This window comes from Rattus rattus, chromosome 1 (assembly GCF_011064425.1).
Source record: "Rattus rattus isolate New Zealand chromosome 1, Rrattus_CSIRO_v1, whole genome shotgun sequence".
Taxonomy (NCBI): Eukaryota; Metazoa; Chordata; class Mammalia; order Rodentia; family Muridae; genus Rattus; species Rattus rattus.
This window is the reverse complement of record NC_046154.1, coordinates 53,663,966-53,682,348: the sequence shown is the minus strand read 5'-3', so window position 1 is coordinate 53,682,348 and position 18,383 is coordinate 53,663,966. Positions and strand designations below refer to the sequence as shown.

Genomic DNA, 18,383 nt, shown 5'->3' with positions numbered 1-18,383 from the left:
TATGGTGCACGTTAGAGTGTGAGAGGCAGTTGGTGACAGAAAACCAACACAGACAGCAGTGCACGGTGAGCACTTCACACTCCCCGCCACATTCTCCACCGAACGCTTAGCCTTTGCAGCAACAAAAGGTAGATATTGACATAGTTTATTCCATAAAGTCACCCACTTACAGCGGGTTTAAAGGTTTTAGTAGATTTCTGGCTTTTGTGCAAATGATCTAGTCTTACAGTACAGAAATGCTGGTCCCCTTGACAGTCATAACAGCTGCGAGGATTGTTTTCTTTTCACTAGGTGGTTATCAGACTTAGGTACAAAGCAATCTTGGGTTTGGTTGTATAAAACGCTGATCTATGGCTCCCATCTCCACATACGTCAGATCGAGAGAAGAGCTAATTGTGCAAGAAGCTTCTAGGTACTCCTAAAGGATGGGGTCTGCTAGACACCACAGAGTCCTGTATGAGGAAGCTCTTCCAGTAAGAAGGAAAGCAGAGGCACTGGGCATTTAAGCGTGTGTCTACGGCTCCACCGTAAGTGCACACCGGGAGCCAGAGCCTGGCGTCCTTGCTTCCAGAAGCCAGCCTCGTTCTACCATACCATCCTCCTTTCCAAGAACCCATGCCAAATTCAATATTTACTTGGTGGGGAGAATAATTTGATGTTCTGGTTTCTCCTTGTTCAGGAGTTTTAGATAATTTCCCTTCCTGTTCCAACTGGCATTGTGGGGTAAATAAATATGGTTTCACTTTGAATTTGGTACGCACTACAGCCAGGTTTTTTAAATTACATGAGAAATTAGCATGGTATAAAATTGAGTAGTGCCAGACTGAGAGCTAGGGGAAATATTGGGTTCTGTCTTGTTGGTGACTAAGCATACCTTCACATACTTTCACACACCTTCCTTCTGTGTCAAAGGAGTCAGTCAGACAATACCCTTTATTTACCCATTACACATTTATTCAGTATATATCAGTTATTACGCCAGATGCTGGCTATTCAGAGAAGTCAACACCAATGTTAATATTGCCATGGTTTGCTGGACTCTCTTTGATCAAGGCAACGGATTCCTGGATGCCTGTAGACACCTAGAAGGTTACTTTGACTCTCTTGCCTTGTTTCTGTGGGTTTGGAGGTCTGCTGCTTAAATCTGCATGAGATTTAAATAATTTCCTCTGAAGTAGTTGCAGTGTGGATTATTCCAAAGCCCAGACCTCGTTCCCATATTAGACCGCCTGTATGGGCGAGCAGCAGTTGGTTTTGCCCTGGATGAGGATCCCTGCTAATGCTCATCTAGAAACATTTGCAGTAAAATGTGAAAGTCAAGATCCAATGGCAGAAGCAACAGGTGGAGTTAAGAGTTCACTCCACTCAGGTGGACCTGGGAAGTATCAGGTGTCGCAGATACTCCCTGCCAAGGACCGGTGTATGGAGTAGCTGGTGGAGGTTAGGGGTGGGAGAAAGGACGTAGATGTGGAAGAGTCTCTTTTCTCACCATTCCAGCTTTGCTTGGCATATGCATGTGGGCTGTGAAAGGACCACTCACTTCTCCTGGTACTTTTCCCAATACTGGGGCAGGAACTTTGTCTACTGAGAATGCTAGTTTGGGAGGGACCAGTACCTCTGGAGCATATGACCCAAAGGCAGTTTTTCTCCATGACCTCTTAGTGTAAGTGTTCAAAGCTTGGGGTTAGGTTCAATCAGTTGTTGGGTTGTGTCTGGCCAGCTACTCTCCTTCAAGTAGCTAACAAGGGAGAAGTCACTGTATTGGAGTGGGTTCTGATTACAAGCAACTTTCTGAATGAAGGAAAGAAGGCAGTTTGCTGAGACTGGAAGCCAACCTTCTAAAGATCTTTGGAACTTCTGGTGTCAAAAGTGACATGGTTAGTGTCGAAGCCAGTTACTGAAAGTGTGTTTTCTCATTAAATTCCTCGTCTCTTTGGAAGGCTTCAGCCGTGCTAGTTTGGGAAAGTTCCCAATGTTGGGATTGGAGCCTAAACAATCTCAAGTGATCTTATTTCTGGGAATCTCTCTCTGAAAGGATTTTTACAAGTTACTATTTATTGAACTCTTAGTGTATGCAAAAGATAAGTCCCATCAGTCACTATAGGCGAGAGTGACCTTTGCCTCTACTTTATGAACAAGGAACCAAGCAGATCTCAGTGGTCCATGCCACTGGCTTGTAGGGATCACCACAGAATCCTACCACAACGCCCTTTCCACCGTCCTACCAGATTGAACCCTACAATCTGGAAGAAATGTTCTTCCATAATTTATTCATTAAAATTATATTGTAAACTTGAGCCCAGAGAGCCATCATTCACCCAGAATATTACTTAATAATTATGGTTGACAATCAGTCGTGGCACAGAGCTTGAACAGACAAGAGCAGTTACTACAGCAGTTGTTATACATACCCTGGCTCTGTGGGAACCTGGAGAACAAGACGTCTGGGGGAGGCATAGGAGGCAGGTATGTAATCATATTGGCACCACATTAATTCTATAATAGTTAACAGACCTGAATCATGTCTTAAAATTTCACATTTAAACTCAGCATTTGTGAGAATTATTCTCCATTCAAATCTTTATCCTAAAAAATTTATTTCATTCATATTGGCCATTCCTCCTTACAGTGAAGTGCAGAAATGTGTTTATAATTTTTTTAAATCAATTAAAGCCAAGTGTGTTGGGCCATACCTTTATGTCCAACACTTGGGAGGCAGAGGTCAGAAGAATTTGGAGTTCATGGCTAGTCTGAGTTCCACGGTGAGATCAAGTCTCAAAAACATGGTGTAGGCTGGAGAGATGTCTCAGTGGTTAAGCACTGGCTGCTCTTTCGGAGGACCTAGCTTTGATTCCTAGCACTCTGATGTCTGTAACTCCAGTCCCAGGGAATCTCCCCCCTCTTCTAGCCTCCTTGGTTACCAGACTCATATGGGATGTACATACTTATATGAAGGCAAAACACACAGACATGGAAAACTTCTTTTTAACTAATCTTTTTTAAAATTGAAGGGTGGGAGAGGAGGTTTAGTGGTTAGAGCACCTGTCTAGCACGCTCATGTTCCTGGGTTTAATCTCCAGTTCAGGGAGTGGGGTGGTAGTGGTGCAGAATTCATAAGCAAAGGGCATTTCCTGAAAAAGCTTGCATGATAGGAGGATTGTGTTCACAAGTCTTAGTTGGACTCTCCATAAAATTCACTCCTCCTATCAATTTCTGTCTTAGTTAGGGTTTTACTGCCATGAACAGACACCATGACCAAGGCAACTCTTATAAAGGACAACAGTTAACTGGGGCTGGCTTACAGTTTCAGAGGTTTAGTCCCTTGTGATCATGGCAGGAAGCATGGCAGTGTGCAAGCAGACACTGTGTTGGAGAATGAACTGAGAGGTCTATATCATGACCTGAAGGCAAGCAGGAGAGAAACTCTTACACACTGGATGGAGTTTAAATATAGTAGCCTCAAAGCCCACCCCCACAGTAACACATTTCCTTTAACAAGGACGGACCTATTTCAACAAGGACACACCTCCTAGTAGTGTCACCCCTGTGGCCCAAGCATTCAAACACACAAGTCTATGGGGGCCAAACCTATTCAAACCACTACACCTAGTATTTTGTAGACTCTAACTTCTCCTTATAACTGATTTCTTGAGCTGGTCTCACTGTGTAGTCCAGGTGGCCTTGAACTCTTCTCTTCCTGCGTCAGCCATCCAGGTGTTAGGATTGCAGATACGCACCGTCATTTTTTGCTTAGGTTTCTCATTTTGTAAATGAAGAGAAACTCAGCCAAGGTAGGCCGAGTGATCATCCTGACCACTGAGCTAGTGTGAACAGAGCTGCATTTTGTCGCTGTGTCACTGTTCTCGAAGTTTTGCATGATGGCCGTATTGGAAGAGCATCTATTTAACCTTCTGAGACAGGGTATCACCTGTGTGTTTCCTCAAGCTCATGCCTCCTTCTCCTGAGTGTTGTGATTACTTCCCATGCCACCATGGCCAGCCCAAAGCACGTGTTACATAAAATACATACCAGAATCACACACATAAGGATTCTCTTCCTGGATACTATATCAATGAGTTTTTGAAAAATACACAAAGGACACAGTATTCAGGGCTCTTGTCAGGATGGTACTTGTTACCCTGTCTAAGGACCTGAGTTCAATTTCCAGGACCCGCGTGATAGAAGGAGAGAACCAACCCCTGGGAGTTGTCCAACATCCACATATGTGCACGCACACAAATAAATAAATAAATGTCTTTTTTTAATTAGCAGAAATCTCATTCATGCCAGAATGCAAGATTGCAGCTTAGTTTAAATTCCAACAGTTGTTTTGTATTAAGCTATTTGAAACTTTTTTTTAGACAACTGTTTCTCAGTCTCTTTCCAGAATGCACCCTCACGCAAGCACACTGTAGGGACAGCAAACTGAATCAGCCAGGTCCCTTAGAGGGTGGTATAATTAATCTCCAGAGATGAGAACCTTGGGAAGCTACAAATCCAGGTCCGCAAAGCTCACTTGAAGATGATTTGGATCCATCGGTTCCTGGATTTGTCACCGACCCTGGGGAGGCTAACCCTTGGGTGTCTAAAAGGACCATATGTATTTTGCTTTTATGAGAAGATGCATGATCCGCTCCGGGAAGTGTGTCTCTGGCTGTAAGCATGAGGACTGACTGTAAAGATTTTAAAGACACCCATTTCACCCATTCCCTCCCCAGTTAAATCCTTTTCACACACACTTATTTAGTTACCCATTCGAAAACCTCGCCAAGCGCCAATTCATTTGCATAATTTCCAGCTCTTCTTCCTGACTTGCACACCTCCAGCTAACCCCCGTCTTTCTGTTCTATTCAGTTCGGTTTCCTTGCCAGTCTGCCCTGTGAAAACAGGCTCTTTGTTACCACATATGTCTTCAGTCATAATCATTGGCCTGGCTCTGGGGCCACTTTTTAGAGCCTCGAAGCCCTGTCTGACCTTTGATATAGCAAGTCCTTTAGAAGGGCCCTTCGATGTAGACTGAACACAGACAGGGATGTTCTAGCATTCCTGGGGTCACGAACTGCTCCTGACCTAAAAGAGGGGCTTGGTAAATATTTTCATTAGTAATTCCTCCTATGTGACAGGCCTTCTCAGCAAATGCTCAGAGTTGCTTTCTTCTCAAGCTCCCTTTTCCCTATTCCTAGTTAAATCCTGCCCCAAAGTCAAGTCCGTGGCTTCCTTCAGCCATCTTCCCTTCTGTGAACTTGGACAGCATGCTGTTGTACCAAGCAGTCAGACCTAGATAGAATCGGCATGGTGTTCCTCACCTTGCCTCCTCTTCCCCTCCCCTCCTTTAAGTTAAATTCCCCCTCACAGTGAGTGTATGAGATCCGTGACAGCACTGGAGCACCACCTTCACTCATTCATTTGTTCATTCATTCATTCATTCATTCATTCATTCATTCATTTTGAATGGCTTCTGACTCTTTAACAAGGACTTGATTGGCTGCAACTTGGTTAAACACCATGTAAAGTCTGGAGAGTTAAGCACGTCAGCTGGCCATTCCCATTTTCCTTAGTGGAAGTCTATGCACTTATGGTTTCATTTCTTTTTTCACATGCAGAGTATGGAAGGCTTATGAAATATTGAAATGCCACCCCCAAGAGTAGTCGTGCAGTCATTAAGTACCCTTTTGAGGTGAAACAAAACGGAGGCTGTGGGGATATGACTGGGGCAGTGGGTGAGGAGGGTGGAAGCAGGGGTGGAAATTTGGCCCCACTGGCAGAGCATTTGGGCAGTTCCACTTTCCATCTCCAAGCGGCTGCCTTGCACGTTGTCATGGATATTACTGACAGCAAGTTACACTGGCCAAAGGCTGACTCTTTCCAACATGCGGACTCGATTTGCTCTGCTTTATTCCCTTTGAAAGCCAAAACAACAACAAAAAAAACCCAATAACCCCTCCTAACCTCTATTGCACTTAAGCAAGTGTTTCCGTCTTGTTCTCTTTCCCTTTGTTCTCTGGGCAGTTTACCCAGCAGCTCTCTTGCTTTTGAATGCTCCAACAGGAAATCAAGGGATCACAGCTAGAAATGTTGCTGGCTGAGATGGCTTTATGGTTTCACCCCTAAGAGGGTCTGCTGTTTTCTTTCTCCCTGTAATACCTTTTGAGGGATAGAGTAACCCCAAAGAGGCAGTCCTTTGTGAAGGTGACACTTGTCACCAACTTGAGACTCACCCATGTACTTTACTATTCAGAGAAGAGTTTGGTTTGAAGGGTGTGAAAGTGAAAGGCCATCAGATCAAGGAACTCACAATTTGTGTGGTTCACCATTGGTGATGGTGGTGGTGGTGGTGGTAGTAGTGATGTGTGTGTGTGTGTGTGTGTGTGTGTGTGTGTGTGTGTGTGTGTGTGTGTGTGTGTGATATAGCTGAGCCTTGAGGAACTGGGAAGAGAGAAAATTGAGGTTCAAGTATTATGTTGAGAGACTGCCCAGAGAGTTAACAGACTTTTGAGAGAATGGGAGATTTTGGGGTTTTTTGTTTGGTTGGTTTTGGTTTTGTTTGTTTGTTTGTTTGGTATTTTGTGTTTTTAATCTCAAGGATTAAAAAGATACCTTTTTGCTAGCTGGTTGAGCAAACAACTAAAATACAATAGCCATCTGTATGGCTTAATACACTAGTTTAACAGGGACACGAATCATTTATACTTACCATGTGTAATGTAGTATGGCCAGGAGTTGGGGCCTAAACTAATTTCTAGAGAATTACAATAAGGCTTGGAGCTAGACACTCAAGAAGTCTGGAAGGAAATGAAGTAAAATTTAAACAACACTGGTTTCCCCTGGGCAGTCAAACAGATTTCTTTCTTTCTCCTTTAAGTATTTTCAGGTTTCCTCTAGGAAACATGTTACTTTAATTGTAGCTCTGCTACAGAATTGGTATGGAAGGGAGAACTCACTGTTACCTCCCCATTCCACGGAGAGTCTGTGGGCTTCAGTGGGTAGATATCTACTAAGATTGCTTTACAGCTATGGTAGAATAACTGGCAGTAAGAGAATACCCCTAATCTTTCAAAAGGTTACATACAACAGGGTGGATTGATAGTATGACAAGTGTTAACACGGTGATGAGCACAGCGCATTAGCAATGCCTTCAGTGTCCCATGTGACAAGCATAGTGAAACATGCCTTTTAGACAGGTAAAAACAGCTTCACCAGGAACCCCGCCACACCCAAGGCTGCACCTCATAACTAGGACCCATCGACATCACTCACTCAAGATAACCAGACACAGTTCCAGAACCCCCTGACACCCACTGGGCAGTACATAAGCAGAGACCAAGAGCAATGCTCTGCTCTGCATTTCTGGAGAGAGGCCACCTTGATGTGGCCTGTGACTGGAGAGCCTCCTCCAGGGTCCTCAATTCAGAAACCTCTGTCAGAGACTGGACAGGCGAGCAGTCTTAGGGATATAGACTGAAGGATCATGGTTAGGGATTTAGAGTGTGAACATTGTGTGAGGACCCTTAGCATAGTAAAATATAACTTTTGTTGCATTAACTATATCTTCCTTTGTGCTTATGACGTTTTCATTTTGAGCTAGAAGAGTTCATTTATGTAAGGTGCCAGCACCTGAGAGTCTGTAAGCATCATTCAAGGGTTAGTCATTATCCTTGTTCACAGCAGCTTTTGAAACAAAACAAAGAAGTCTGTGGGGATGGACCTGGACCTGGGCTGTAATTGATTGGTGTAGGGCTGGACCTGGGCTGTAATTGGTTGGTGTAGGCTGGACCTAGGCTGTAATTGGTTGGTGTAGGCTGGACCCGGCCTGTAATTGGTTGGTGTAAGGTCTTCTGTTGTGTCATTCATTTCTTTTAAATTCTCCAGTGCAAGCTTCTTCCTCCAACAGCTTTCTGTAACTAAGCTTTCTTCTTTGTTATGAAACTAGGACAGCCTTGTCTGCTGCCAGCCTCTATGGTGTTTAGTATCTAGTTTTTATGGCAAGGGTGAGGTGTGAACTCCCACATTTTATTTTCTCCCACCCAAGCTCTTACCATGTGCAGACGATATCTGTCTGTCTGTCTGTCTGTCTGTCTATCTATCTTTCTATCTATCTATCTATCTATCTATCTATCTATCTATCTATCTATCTAGTGTGTGTTCTGGTTGAATCTCAGTGTGCGTGCATGTGTGTGTTTGTGAGAGAGAGAGAGAGAGAGAGAGAGAGAGAGAGAGAGAGAGAGAGAGAGATTGATTCTTGGTTACAAAGGCAACCCGGGAGGGAGAGAGATAGAAAAGAAAATATATTTAAATTGACTACTTGCAGGCAAGCCCAGCTCTCTTTTGCTCAGTGTCCCTGTTTGACACAAGTCATCTCTTTCACACGCACTTTGGAATAAGTCTTGCTTCGAAGCCGGATTTGAGGCAAGTTAAACCTCTGAACCTTAGTTTCCTCGTCTATAAAACGAGGAAACAGTAATGCTATGGGGGGAAAGCTGGGGCCCTTGAATGGCAAAGACTGTCTCTCGACGCAGGGTAGCAGCGTGATTTCGGGAGCTAGAGTACCGGACAAAGCAGATACCAGAGCCCCCCCAAAGCGAATGGCTTCCCAGCCCTTTGTCTCCTGGACTCCAAGAATAAATTCACGGACAACAGGAAGGTGCACTTAGAATGGAGCTTCATTGTGATATTATAGGTGAGCATTTAAGAGACAAGGAGCAGTAGAATTTTTGTACAGAATGGATCCCAGGAGACAGGCTTCCATCAAGTTGTTAGTCAAGGGGTTTTGTTGAGACTTATATCAGAAAGTGGGGTGAGACAAAGAGAGGTGAACTTATTGGTCTCATCGGCCCACCCCAGGATGTCCACATACCTCTCAGACATGATCATGTCCTTGCACATCCCAGGTGGTGGTTTTCATCTAGGAGAACGGTAACAAGAAGTCAGAGCCGAGCCACAGTCCCCTTCTGGCGTTCCTGGCTTCTGGCCAGGACAGAACCAAGGAATTTTTGGCTTCTGGCAAAAGATAAGAGTCGCAGCTTGGAGACCATGAGCAGTTTCTCTTTCCAGCTGTCATCACCTTGAAAGGCTGTGGTAAATGTTGTGAATATTTTGATATTATGTTTTATGAGATACCGGAATGCATTATGGTCCCTTGTCATATAGATCATAACATTGTCCGTAGCACACCTACACACACAGAACGCCACTATTTATTTAAACACTGTTCTAAAAATACTAATAGTAACAAGTTATTATAAACCATGCTTTGGACAGCTCCATGCCTTTGTCCTTTGGTGGATGTTTTGTTTACTTAAAAGTTGTATTTTAGGGGCTAACCTTCCAATACCCTCAGAAAACTTTTGAGTCTCGTGCCCAGAATGAGCAAGTTCGGGGATTAATGAAAAAGGCTGTTTTGTGGCAGAGCTCAGAATGATCAGGCGCCTCTGAGAAAGGCCTTTTTCCTAAGCCTTCCAGGTGTGTAACAGTGTGAGTTTAAGCAGTCTGGCCAAAATCCGAGTGGAAGGGACCCAAATTGGGTAAAGGATTATTCACGGGATAGGCATACGCTTCATTTCCCCCAAAACACTTCAGTGGAGTTACCACTGATTCATTCTCTCGAGCTTTTAGAATCCCTGTAAATGGTGGTGCTGGTGCTTCAGAGTGGTTCCCGGTGGTCAGCTTGCTGAGATAACAACGTTCGTCTTTATTTCCCCCGCCTTCGTCCACAATCCCTGGACTCACAGCAACGGAGCCAGAGCTGGATGAGGCTGTGAGGGAACAGCCAGCCATACGGACTGGCCACAGAGGCCCATGGAACAGCAGGAGAAGCAGCTTTGCAGTAGAAACGCACTCCTTAGTTTCTTAGCCAAGAGCAGGGAAGGAGACCCACAGCATCCCGTTAGGCTTGTTGGTGTATTTCTTCCTTCACTGTGGTATTGTGCTGTCGCTTTCATTTAGGCGTCTTGTTAAAATTTGGCAAGGCAGGTAGTGGAGTAAAGGCGGGGCCTTCTGTCTGGACTGACCGTCTTATTGAACACACTTGTAATTCTTCCTGTTCCAAACAAGTTCTCTTGCCATCTGTTAAGCTTAGTTCAATAGAAGGGTTGGCAGGGTTGGTGGGGTTGGTGGGGTTGGTGGGGTTGGTGGGGTTGGTGGTGTGGGGGGTGGGGGGGAGACTGAGTTAAAAGTGGGCATCAGTAGATTCCAGAGCTGACCAGGGAAGGACCAGACTGCAGCTTGCTGTGGAAAAGGGAGTGAATTTTGACAAGTGGTAGGAGGAACTGTATTCAACTGTACCACTCTAATTTTTTTTTTAATCTTGACTGGAATATCTTTTAAGGGAGAAGGAAAGAGTCAGGCAGCGCTGAAGAACAGAATGTACGAATGGCAGATTATATTAAATTGTGTTATGTTTAGAATATCTGAGCCCAATGAAACTCAGGTAAAGATACCCTTTTTTCAGTGCAGAAAATTCAGTCTGATACAGTACATTGGGTGAAAAATCTGAAGAATGAAGAATCATTAAAAACAGAATTGAGAATTATTACATGCTTAAAATGTGTGGGTATAATTTATACAGAGCATCAACGAAGGCTCGGGAGACTTAGTCTGTGAATTGTGAGGTGCCTCTAATTGGGACAGCCCAGGATCATCCAAATAAGGAATTGGATTTATGTTTTTCTTGTTAACTATTTATTACAGTCCAATAAACACTCCTCCTTTTCTAAGTCAGTTCCGAATGCATCTGAGAACATTTGGGCTGGGTGTATTTCAAAGAGACAGTCTAGAATGCATGCCAAGCATAAATTTGCTCAAGTACATACTGGAAAGAAGAGCACGGCTTAAGGGCTGAGTTGTTACCCTAGTCAGCTCAGTGATTGATTCACAAGCAGGAGAGCCTGAGCTATGTCCGCAGCACCCATGTGAAAAAAACAGGAATGCCGGTCCTAGCTTGTAACTTGCGTGCTAGCAGTGAAGACAGGAGATCCCTGGGACTTGATTGCCAGCCTAGCCTAATTGATGAGCTCCAATCCCTGGAGAGCCTGTCCTTAAAAGAGACGGATGATGCTTCTGGGACTGGCACCTTTGATCGTCCTCTGGCTTCCACACATGTGTGTATATATGCACCCTTACCTACACACAAGCACTTGTGCACATACAAATGCATTTAAAAAGGACAGCACATTAAAAAGAACATTATGGCATCCCAGAAGTTTCTGCAATTTCCTGTTCTGTCTGTTCTCCAGGAAAGATATCCACTATCCGGACTGTTACAGGACAGATCTGGTTTGGCCTGTTTTTGCCGTGGCACGAATGCAGTTATACTCTGACATATGCCAGCATGAAGCTTTGACGCTTCTTCCCCTCAGTGTTTGCAGGAATCCTGTGGTGGTGGTGAGCTTTGCTGCTGCAGTGTGCTCATTCTCACAGTTCACCCGGTGCAGACATCAACTCAGTTCCTGTGTGGGTCAGCATGTGCGTTGCTTCTTCTGGGTTTGAGCTGTCGGAAATGCTGCCCCTCTGCACATCCCTGTCCTTGCCTTAGTGAGCACATAGCCAGGTTTCTGTCAGGTGTCTGCCAAGGATGGGAGTTGTTGGGTCATAAGACAAATATGTGCTTGGCTTTAGATGACATGGTTTCCAACATGTGCATCAATGCAGATCCTGTGAGCAAAATAAGACTTTTTATTGTTCTCTTTTAGTTATGGAAATAAATTTAGTAATGGGGATTCAGTGAAATGTTTTTATTTAAAAATAACTTTAAGTCTCCATACCTACTAAAAGATATTTTCACTTTTAGTAGTTGAATGCTCCATAACAGGGATGAGTAATGAGAGAGTTCGGGAAGTTAGTGTCTTTGAACTTCACTACCAGGGCTTTCTGAAGTGAGGAGGATTTTTGCTCCTTAGGATGGTGGTCAAACTAAGAGTTCATGAGTCAGGCATGGTGTCGCACGCCTTTTATCCCTGCACTTGGGAGACAGAGGCAGGCGGATCTCTGAGTTTGGAGCCAGCCTGGTGTAGAGAGTTGAGTTCCAGGGCAGTCAGGGCTACACAGAGAAACCCTGTCTCAAAAAACCAAACCAAGCCAAACAAAAACAAAACCCAATGCAAATTTCTGGAATTCCTTTGGTTCCCCAGGAAGCTAGGTTTAGGGAAAGTAACGATTTGGAGTACAGAACGGTGGCTCTACCTCCTAATTTCCCCGCCCAATTTGTTACCTTAAGTGACTTGGGCAAAGGCTAGAATGAAGGTTCTGACCTGTCGAGAATGTTCATCCGTTTTATGTTCTAGGGAGACACTTCCTTTCCACATTCATTAATAGCCAAGAAACAATGTAGTTTTTTTCTAGTTCTCTAATCTTTCTGGTCCTCTAATAGCCAAGAAACATTCATCTCAAAATCATCAAAATGTCAGCTAGGTTCCATACTTTTGAATTCACGTGATCCCACATACACACACACACACACACACACACACCCAACACACACCCCCACAACACACACACACACACACACACACACACACACACACACACACACACACACACACACAAAACCAAAGTAATATTTTGTTTTTTTCTGCAATTTCATATAAGCAGTACAAAGTGTAAAAAAAAATAAAGAAAGAAAAAGATACTGTCTGGGACTCTGATTGTTCTCAAATTTATACACCTTGCTTGAAATAAAGCAAGAAAAGATAAAATTTTCGCCACCCTTGCCCCAGGTCCAGGTTCAATAGAGGGTTCCTAGCCCATCCTAAACATCGAAGTGCTATGAACAAAGTTCGTTTGATAGCTCAGCTAACAGCACAGCTTGAATTTAATTCAAGACCTAGGTTCCAGCTTCAGCACCTCAAGTTTTCACCGGGGACATAGTTCCGAACTTTCATGCTGTAGTTTTCAAATCTGTAAAATACCTGCCCTGCCTACACAAGCAATTATGAAGACTAAGTGTAGTAATTGATGTGAAAATATAAACCATAAAAATTCTAAGCTTTGGGGAGCTGAGCACATTCTTTTTTTACCCCCACCGCCCAGCTAGAGCACAACCTTCTCCCCTACTGCTGCTACAGCATCTCTCTGCTCCCACACCTACAGCATAGCTCCGCCCCCACACCTACAGCATAGCCCCACCCTCCACAGCTGCACATAGCTCCGCCCCCACACTGACAGCATAGCTCCGCCCCCACAAGGACAGCATAGCTCCTCCTCCTCCCAGCATGAGCTCTTTTAGAATTTGATGAAAATTATTCTGTATCATGTGATTTTTTTTTAAATGCACACGTGTAAGACCACTTTTAAATTTTGTACCAGTTGTAACTTGTATATGTTCCTCCGGCCTTTCACTGATGTTTTAAGCCATGCCCTCAATGTTGGCACCAGGGGAAAGATGTGAAGACTGCTGACTTTGGATGCTAAGCCTGTCATTCAATGCTGTGGTGGCTAGAGAAGTGTGCTCAATTCAGAGTCCACTGAATCACTATGCACACACCTAGGTCTGGTGAGTTGTTTTTTTTTTTTTCCTTGTGAGTACACTGTCACTGTCTTCAGACACACCAGAAGAGGGCATCGGATCCCATTACAGATGGTTGTGAGCCACCATGTGGTTGCTGGGAATTGAACTCAGGACCTCTGGAAGAGCAGTCGGTGCTCTTAACCATTCCTCCAGCCCATTTTTTTTCTTATCAACTTAAATTTGTTAGGTACAGACAATGTAGAAATCTTTGCAAGTCAAAGAATGAACTACATAAAAATACTAGCCCTGTAGGCAATGGTGGCACATTCCTTTAATCCCAGCACTTGGAAGGCAGAGACAGGCAGATCCTCAGATCTTCAAGGCCAGCCTGGTCTACAAAGTAAGTTCCAGGACAAATAGGGCTACTCAGAGAAACCCTGTCTTGATTCTGCTCCTACAAATACCACCTAGTCCCATTGTTATTAAAATCCGAAGCTTGATAGAAATTGAAGTAACCTTGTGGACTAGCCCTGAAGTCCTTAGTACTGTTGAGCGATACTCTTTCCTCTTAAGAAAGAAGGAACACCACACTTGGCCATTGTAAGTGTTGCCTTGAGCACAGTAATCTGATCAACCTCCTTGGAGCCTCCCACTGCGGCATCCCTGCTATGCTAGAGGAAGACAGTGGGCACATCACCAAGACCTGGAACCACTGCTTCTGTTAGGTTCGTTTTTAATGAAAATTAACTGACCATCTTTTTGAAAAGGAAATTGTAGAAAAGTCTAGAATATATTCTGGGCTCACAGTGAATGAAGATGTTTGGATTAGGCTCTAGAGAACTGGGAACTTAGAGCTGCAGGGATGAGCCTCATGGGCTTACATCTGGCCCCTACCCCCCCTCCAACACACACACACACACACACACACACACACACACACACACACACACACACACACACACCCCCTGTCCCATTGTCCCATTTTTCTCTCCCAGGGCATGTAGATGGAATCTAGGGCTCATGCTAGGCAGGTACTCTGTTACTAGGCTACACCACAACCCCTTAATTCCATTTCACAGATGAGATGTGTTTTAGGGTTCAGAATCCTTAAGCACCTTGATTATAAAATGGCACCCGTGGGATCTGGAACAGAATTGGTATGTGCAAACCACAACTGATTAGTGGATTAATGAGTGCTGTAAATAAGCACTAGTTCTAGTTTAGGGTTTGCTGTCAGTTAAGGCATAGACATGATATATCATGGTTACAAATTTGTTATGAAATGTAACCAGGTAGCACATCTGAACAAGACACAGTGTCAGGAGTATCAGCTCTGGAGCCCCAGTGCTTGGCTTCAAATTCCAGCCTTGCCCTGAGTGATTTTGGTCAACTCTCTAAGCTTCGAAAGCTCTTGGGTTTTCGTCTTTATTAGTTATTTGAGAAATAGGCACATGAAGACTCTATGAGTGCATTGCTCTAGGATTCTGTGACTATCTATTGGTATAATAATAGTGTCTGTCAGGGCTGGAGAGATGACTCAGCCCTTAAGAGTACTGGACCCATTTGTGCAGAAGACCTGGGTTTGTTTCCCAGAATTCATGCCAGGGGCCTTATAACTGCTTGTCAGTCAAGACCTGGGCTTGTGAGTAACACCTGAGCTCCAAGAACCCTTGCACTCAGATCTATATACCGTCACACAGGCATACATATATATATATATATATACATATATATATATATATATATTTAAAAAATAGTGTCTGTCAGGAAGGTGTTTCAGAAAGGTGCTTTATAAAACCCTTTTAAGCTGGACGTAAAAGAGTACTAGAGAGGCTGAGGCAAGAGAAGCAATGGCACAGGTCAAGGCCAGCCTAGTCTATGTGGTAAGTTATGGAATATACAGTGAAACCCCCATCTTAAGAAACAAATGATTGCCAGACAGAAACACACGAAGAAGTGTGAGCAACTACAACATGCTCGCATCATTATCTCGGAGTAAGCACCTCACAGAGCTTAACCAGTGTTGCTGTTGTCATGAGCACTACTGCAAGCCAGTCACGGAAACATTCCTGGGCTGACAAGATGGCTCTGTGTGTAACTGCCAAATCTGGAGCTCCATTACTGGGACCTACGTGCTAGAAGGAGAGAACCAACTCCTGAAAGACAGAGAGACAGACAGACACACACAGAGACAGAGAGACAAGGAAATGAGAGGGAATAAATAAACTAAACTAACATAATTAAGTTATAAAGGAAAACATTCCTCCTGTAGGGTTATTTTTAATGGGAAGAGGCAGGATCCTCTGAATGAATGAGCATGGCACATGGGGAATGATGGGTGGTGCCATGATGATTCATAATTATAATTTTCAAAGCTGTAATTCCATCGCGGTCCTCCTGTGTGTTTGCTTTCTCCACCCTCTGCCCCCGCCTACCCTCCCCCCGCCTACCCCCTGCCGTGTGTCCTCCCTTCATCTCCACTCTGGGTGCACCCGGCTTGATGAACTTGGCGTTTCTTCTCGCCACAGCCACACAGGTGTGCTGGGCTGTCTGGGATCCTTTCCCAGACGCTGACAAATGCTTGGCAGCAGGATAGAGAAGGGAGAAACAAAAAGTTGGCTGACATCTTCAGGTCTCACTCCTGATTCATCTAGAGAGTTCCTCGGCACCTTTAAAGCTTTAAGACAAACCACGATGGTGCTGCCCACGCCGCGCCCCTCCCCCAACCCTTACGGAGTGCACAGCCTGGTTTCTCCTGTTCTACATTGTTACATATTCTAGCCGAGTCTCAAGTCTACAGAGAGATTTTAACTTCAGGGTGTGTGGAGGAGGAGATGTGGGCTGAGCTAGGCAGGGACCTGCAGAAGAATTTGTGTGCTGATGTGCCACCAATGTGCCACAGCCTGGCCTGGTATTTTTCCTGGCGTAAAATCGGCATCTTCTCTTGAGGCCACACGTATTTGGCAAGTATCTTTGATACTCTCCCGAGGGAGTGTTTGAGTAATGAAGGTGATAGATAATCCGGAGTACGTACCGGCTGCATGGGGACATGAGAGAACATGGAAGGAATTCTTTTCAAAGAGCTTTTATTACATTAGATTTTAAGGTCTGTAAACAATTACAGCATTCAGGGAGTGCAGGATTTAAATGAGAAACACAACTTCGTCAGACTGTGGCAGCCAGATAAAATGGCATGGGCTCCGGAAGTCTGTAATTAAATGTATTTTTGAAAATGAAAAATATAGTGTAACATCTGGTTTATTTCACTATAGTGCCTGCTTAATGCTTAAATAAATAAGCGTGATTGACTTTGGCTGATATTTGGGTTTCTCTCTGCAAAAATCACAGTCTTTTAATTAAAATTTTTTTCCTATTCGAATCTATGTTGTATACAACAAATCATTCACACACACACACACACACACACACACACACACAGAGAGAGAGAGAGAGAGAGAGAGAAAGCGATTCTTCCTTAGAAAAATCTTATGTCCACTTTTCTCTTTTGTTGCAGAGGATCTTCAACTCCTTGGTTTACACAGAGAAGATCTCAAACGGAGAGAGCGAAGTTCAGCAGGTAAGGAGCTGTGAGACACAGCGCGCCCGGACTTTGCCGTGCCTTTCCACAGGGCTTCCCTGCTCCTTCCCAGCAGCCCCCACTCGCGGTGGACCTCTAACCTATCCTACTTGTACCAAGGAATCTTCCTGCAGGAGGGTGGCACCCTTACATTCAGGTGCTAAGAACTTGCTGATGGTTCATAACTATTCCTGATGTATCTCCTTTTGTTATGAATATCTTTGAGTTCCCCAAATCTAAAAATATCGAAATAATGTTTGGTCTAATGCAGAAAATAAGCACCTGGGCTTGGGAATCAGACTCCACGTTCTCCCGTCTGGCATCCATCCGCATGTCCTCTTTGGTCACAATAGAAAACAGTCTCCCCACCCCCCTTTTAGCCCACAGTTCATTTGCCGTTTGTGTAAGAAAATCCTACTATCTGCCTCGTGAAGTTCTGATAATGAAGTGGTCAGGCAGATGAGAACAATGTGCAGTCAGTCATCTTGGAAGGTTCTGGCATGGAAGCTGCTGCCCCGCTGCCCCATGATGCTTTTTTAGCCTCCCTCTTTCTAGAATCCCCCCCTGCTCGGTCCGCGCCCCCCCCCCCCCCCCCCTGCCCCTGCCCTTCCTCTTTCAGAACTCTTGTGCAGTCAAGATACTTAAAAGGCCAGATTCTGTTTGTTTATATCGAGCATCGAGCGAGCTGCCTCCTGCGTTAAAGCACGGTGTCGGTGAGCTTGAACATAAATAATTAGCGGTGCTTGAGAAGGGTGGAGGCTTTAATTTCAGTTAATCCACCAACTTCATTCCAGCATGTGACTGTTGGCTAGTAACTTGAGGCTGGGTTTGAAACTAAAGAGAACCAGAACTATGCTAAAAACCAGAATGCAGCCGAGGGCTTGCACAGGATAAAAAGGCAAACATAATAAAATGCATAATGATGCAAATGCCCAGTTCCCTCTGTTGTTTTATTCATGGAGACAGCTTGACCTGATCCGAGCTTTTAAAAGTGCTTTCTCAGAAGAAAGGCTTTGCATCGGGATGAAGTTATTATTGTAAGCTAGCTATTTATTTACAATAGAGTGCTTTGGGCTAGGTTCAGCATTTCCTGTTCATAGGTGGGGACCTTAATTTTAGTCACTTTTAAGTGGTGATGTGGTGATGCTTGCCTGGTCCTTCTTAGTTTAGGTATCCTTAAGGATGAATAGCTTGACACTGTAGTGGTGTGCCACACTGAGTCTTATCTGCCTAAGTCCTGACTTACGCTTATTCCCAAGAGCCGGAGGGCACTTCGGAATCATTGAATCTAGACGAGTTGTTATGGACTACGATTTCTGCACAGAGCCTGCTCGTTAGAGGAGACGTTTTTGGGAGACGACCGCT

General features: G+C 44.4%; 1 protein-coding gene across 1 annotated transcript in view; it reads left to right on the top strand.

Moving 5' to 3' along the window:
* Positions 1–18,383, top strand: part of Cachd1 (cache domain containing 1) — a 223,501-nt gene that overhangs the window by 70,913 nt on the left and 134,205 nt on the right. The window contains exon 2 of the mRNA XM_032901775.1: positions 16,956–17,018. Coding sequence (XP_032757666.1) covers positions 16,956–17,018 — 63 coding nt within the window. The remainder of the gene's footprint in view (positions 1–16,955; positions 17,019–18,383) is intronic.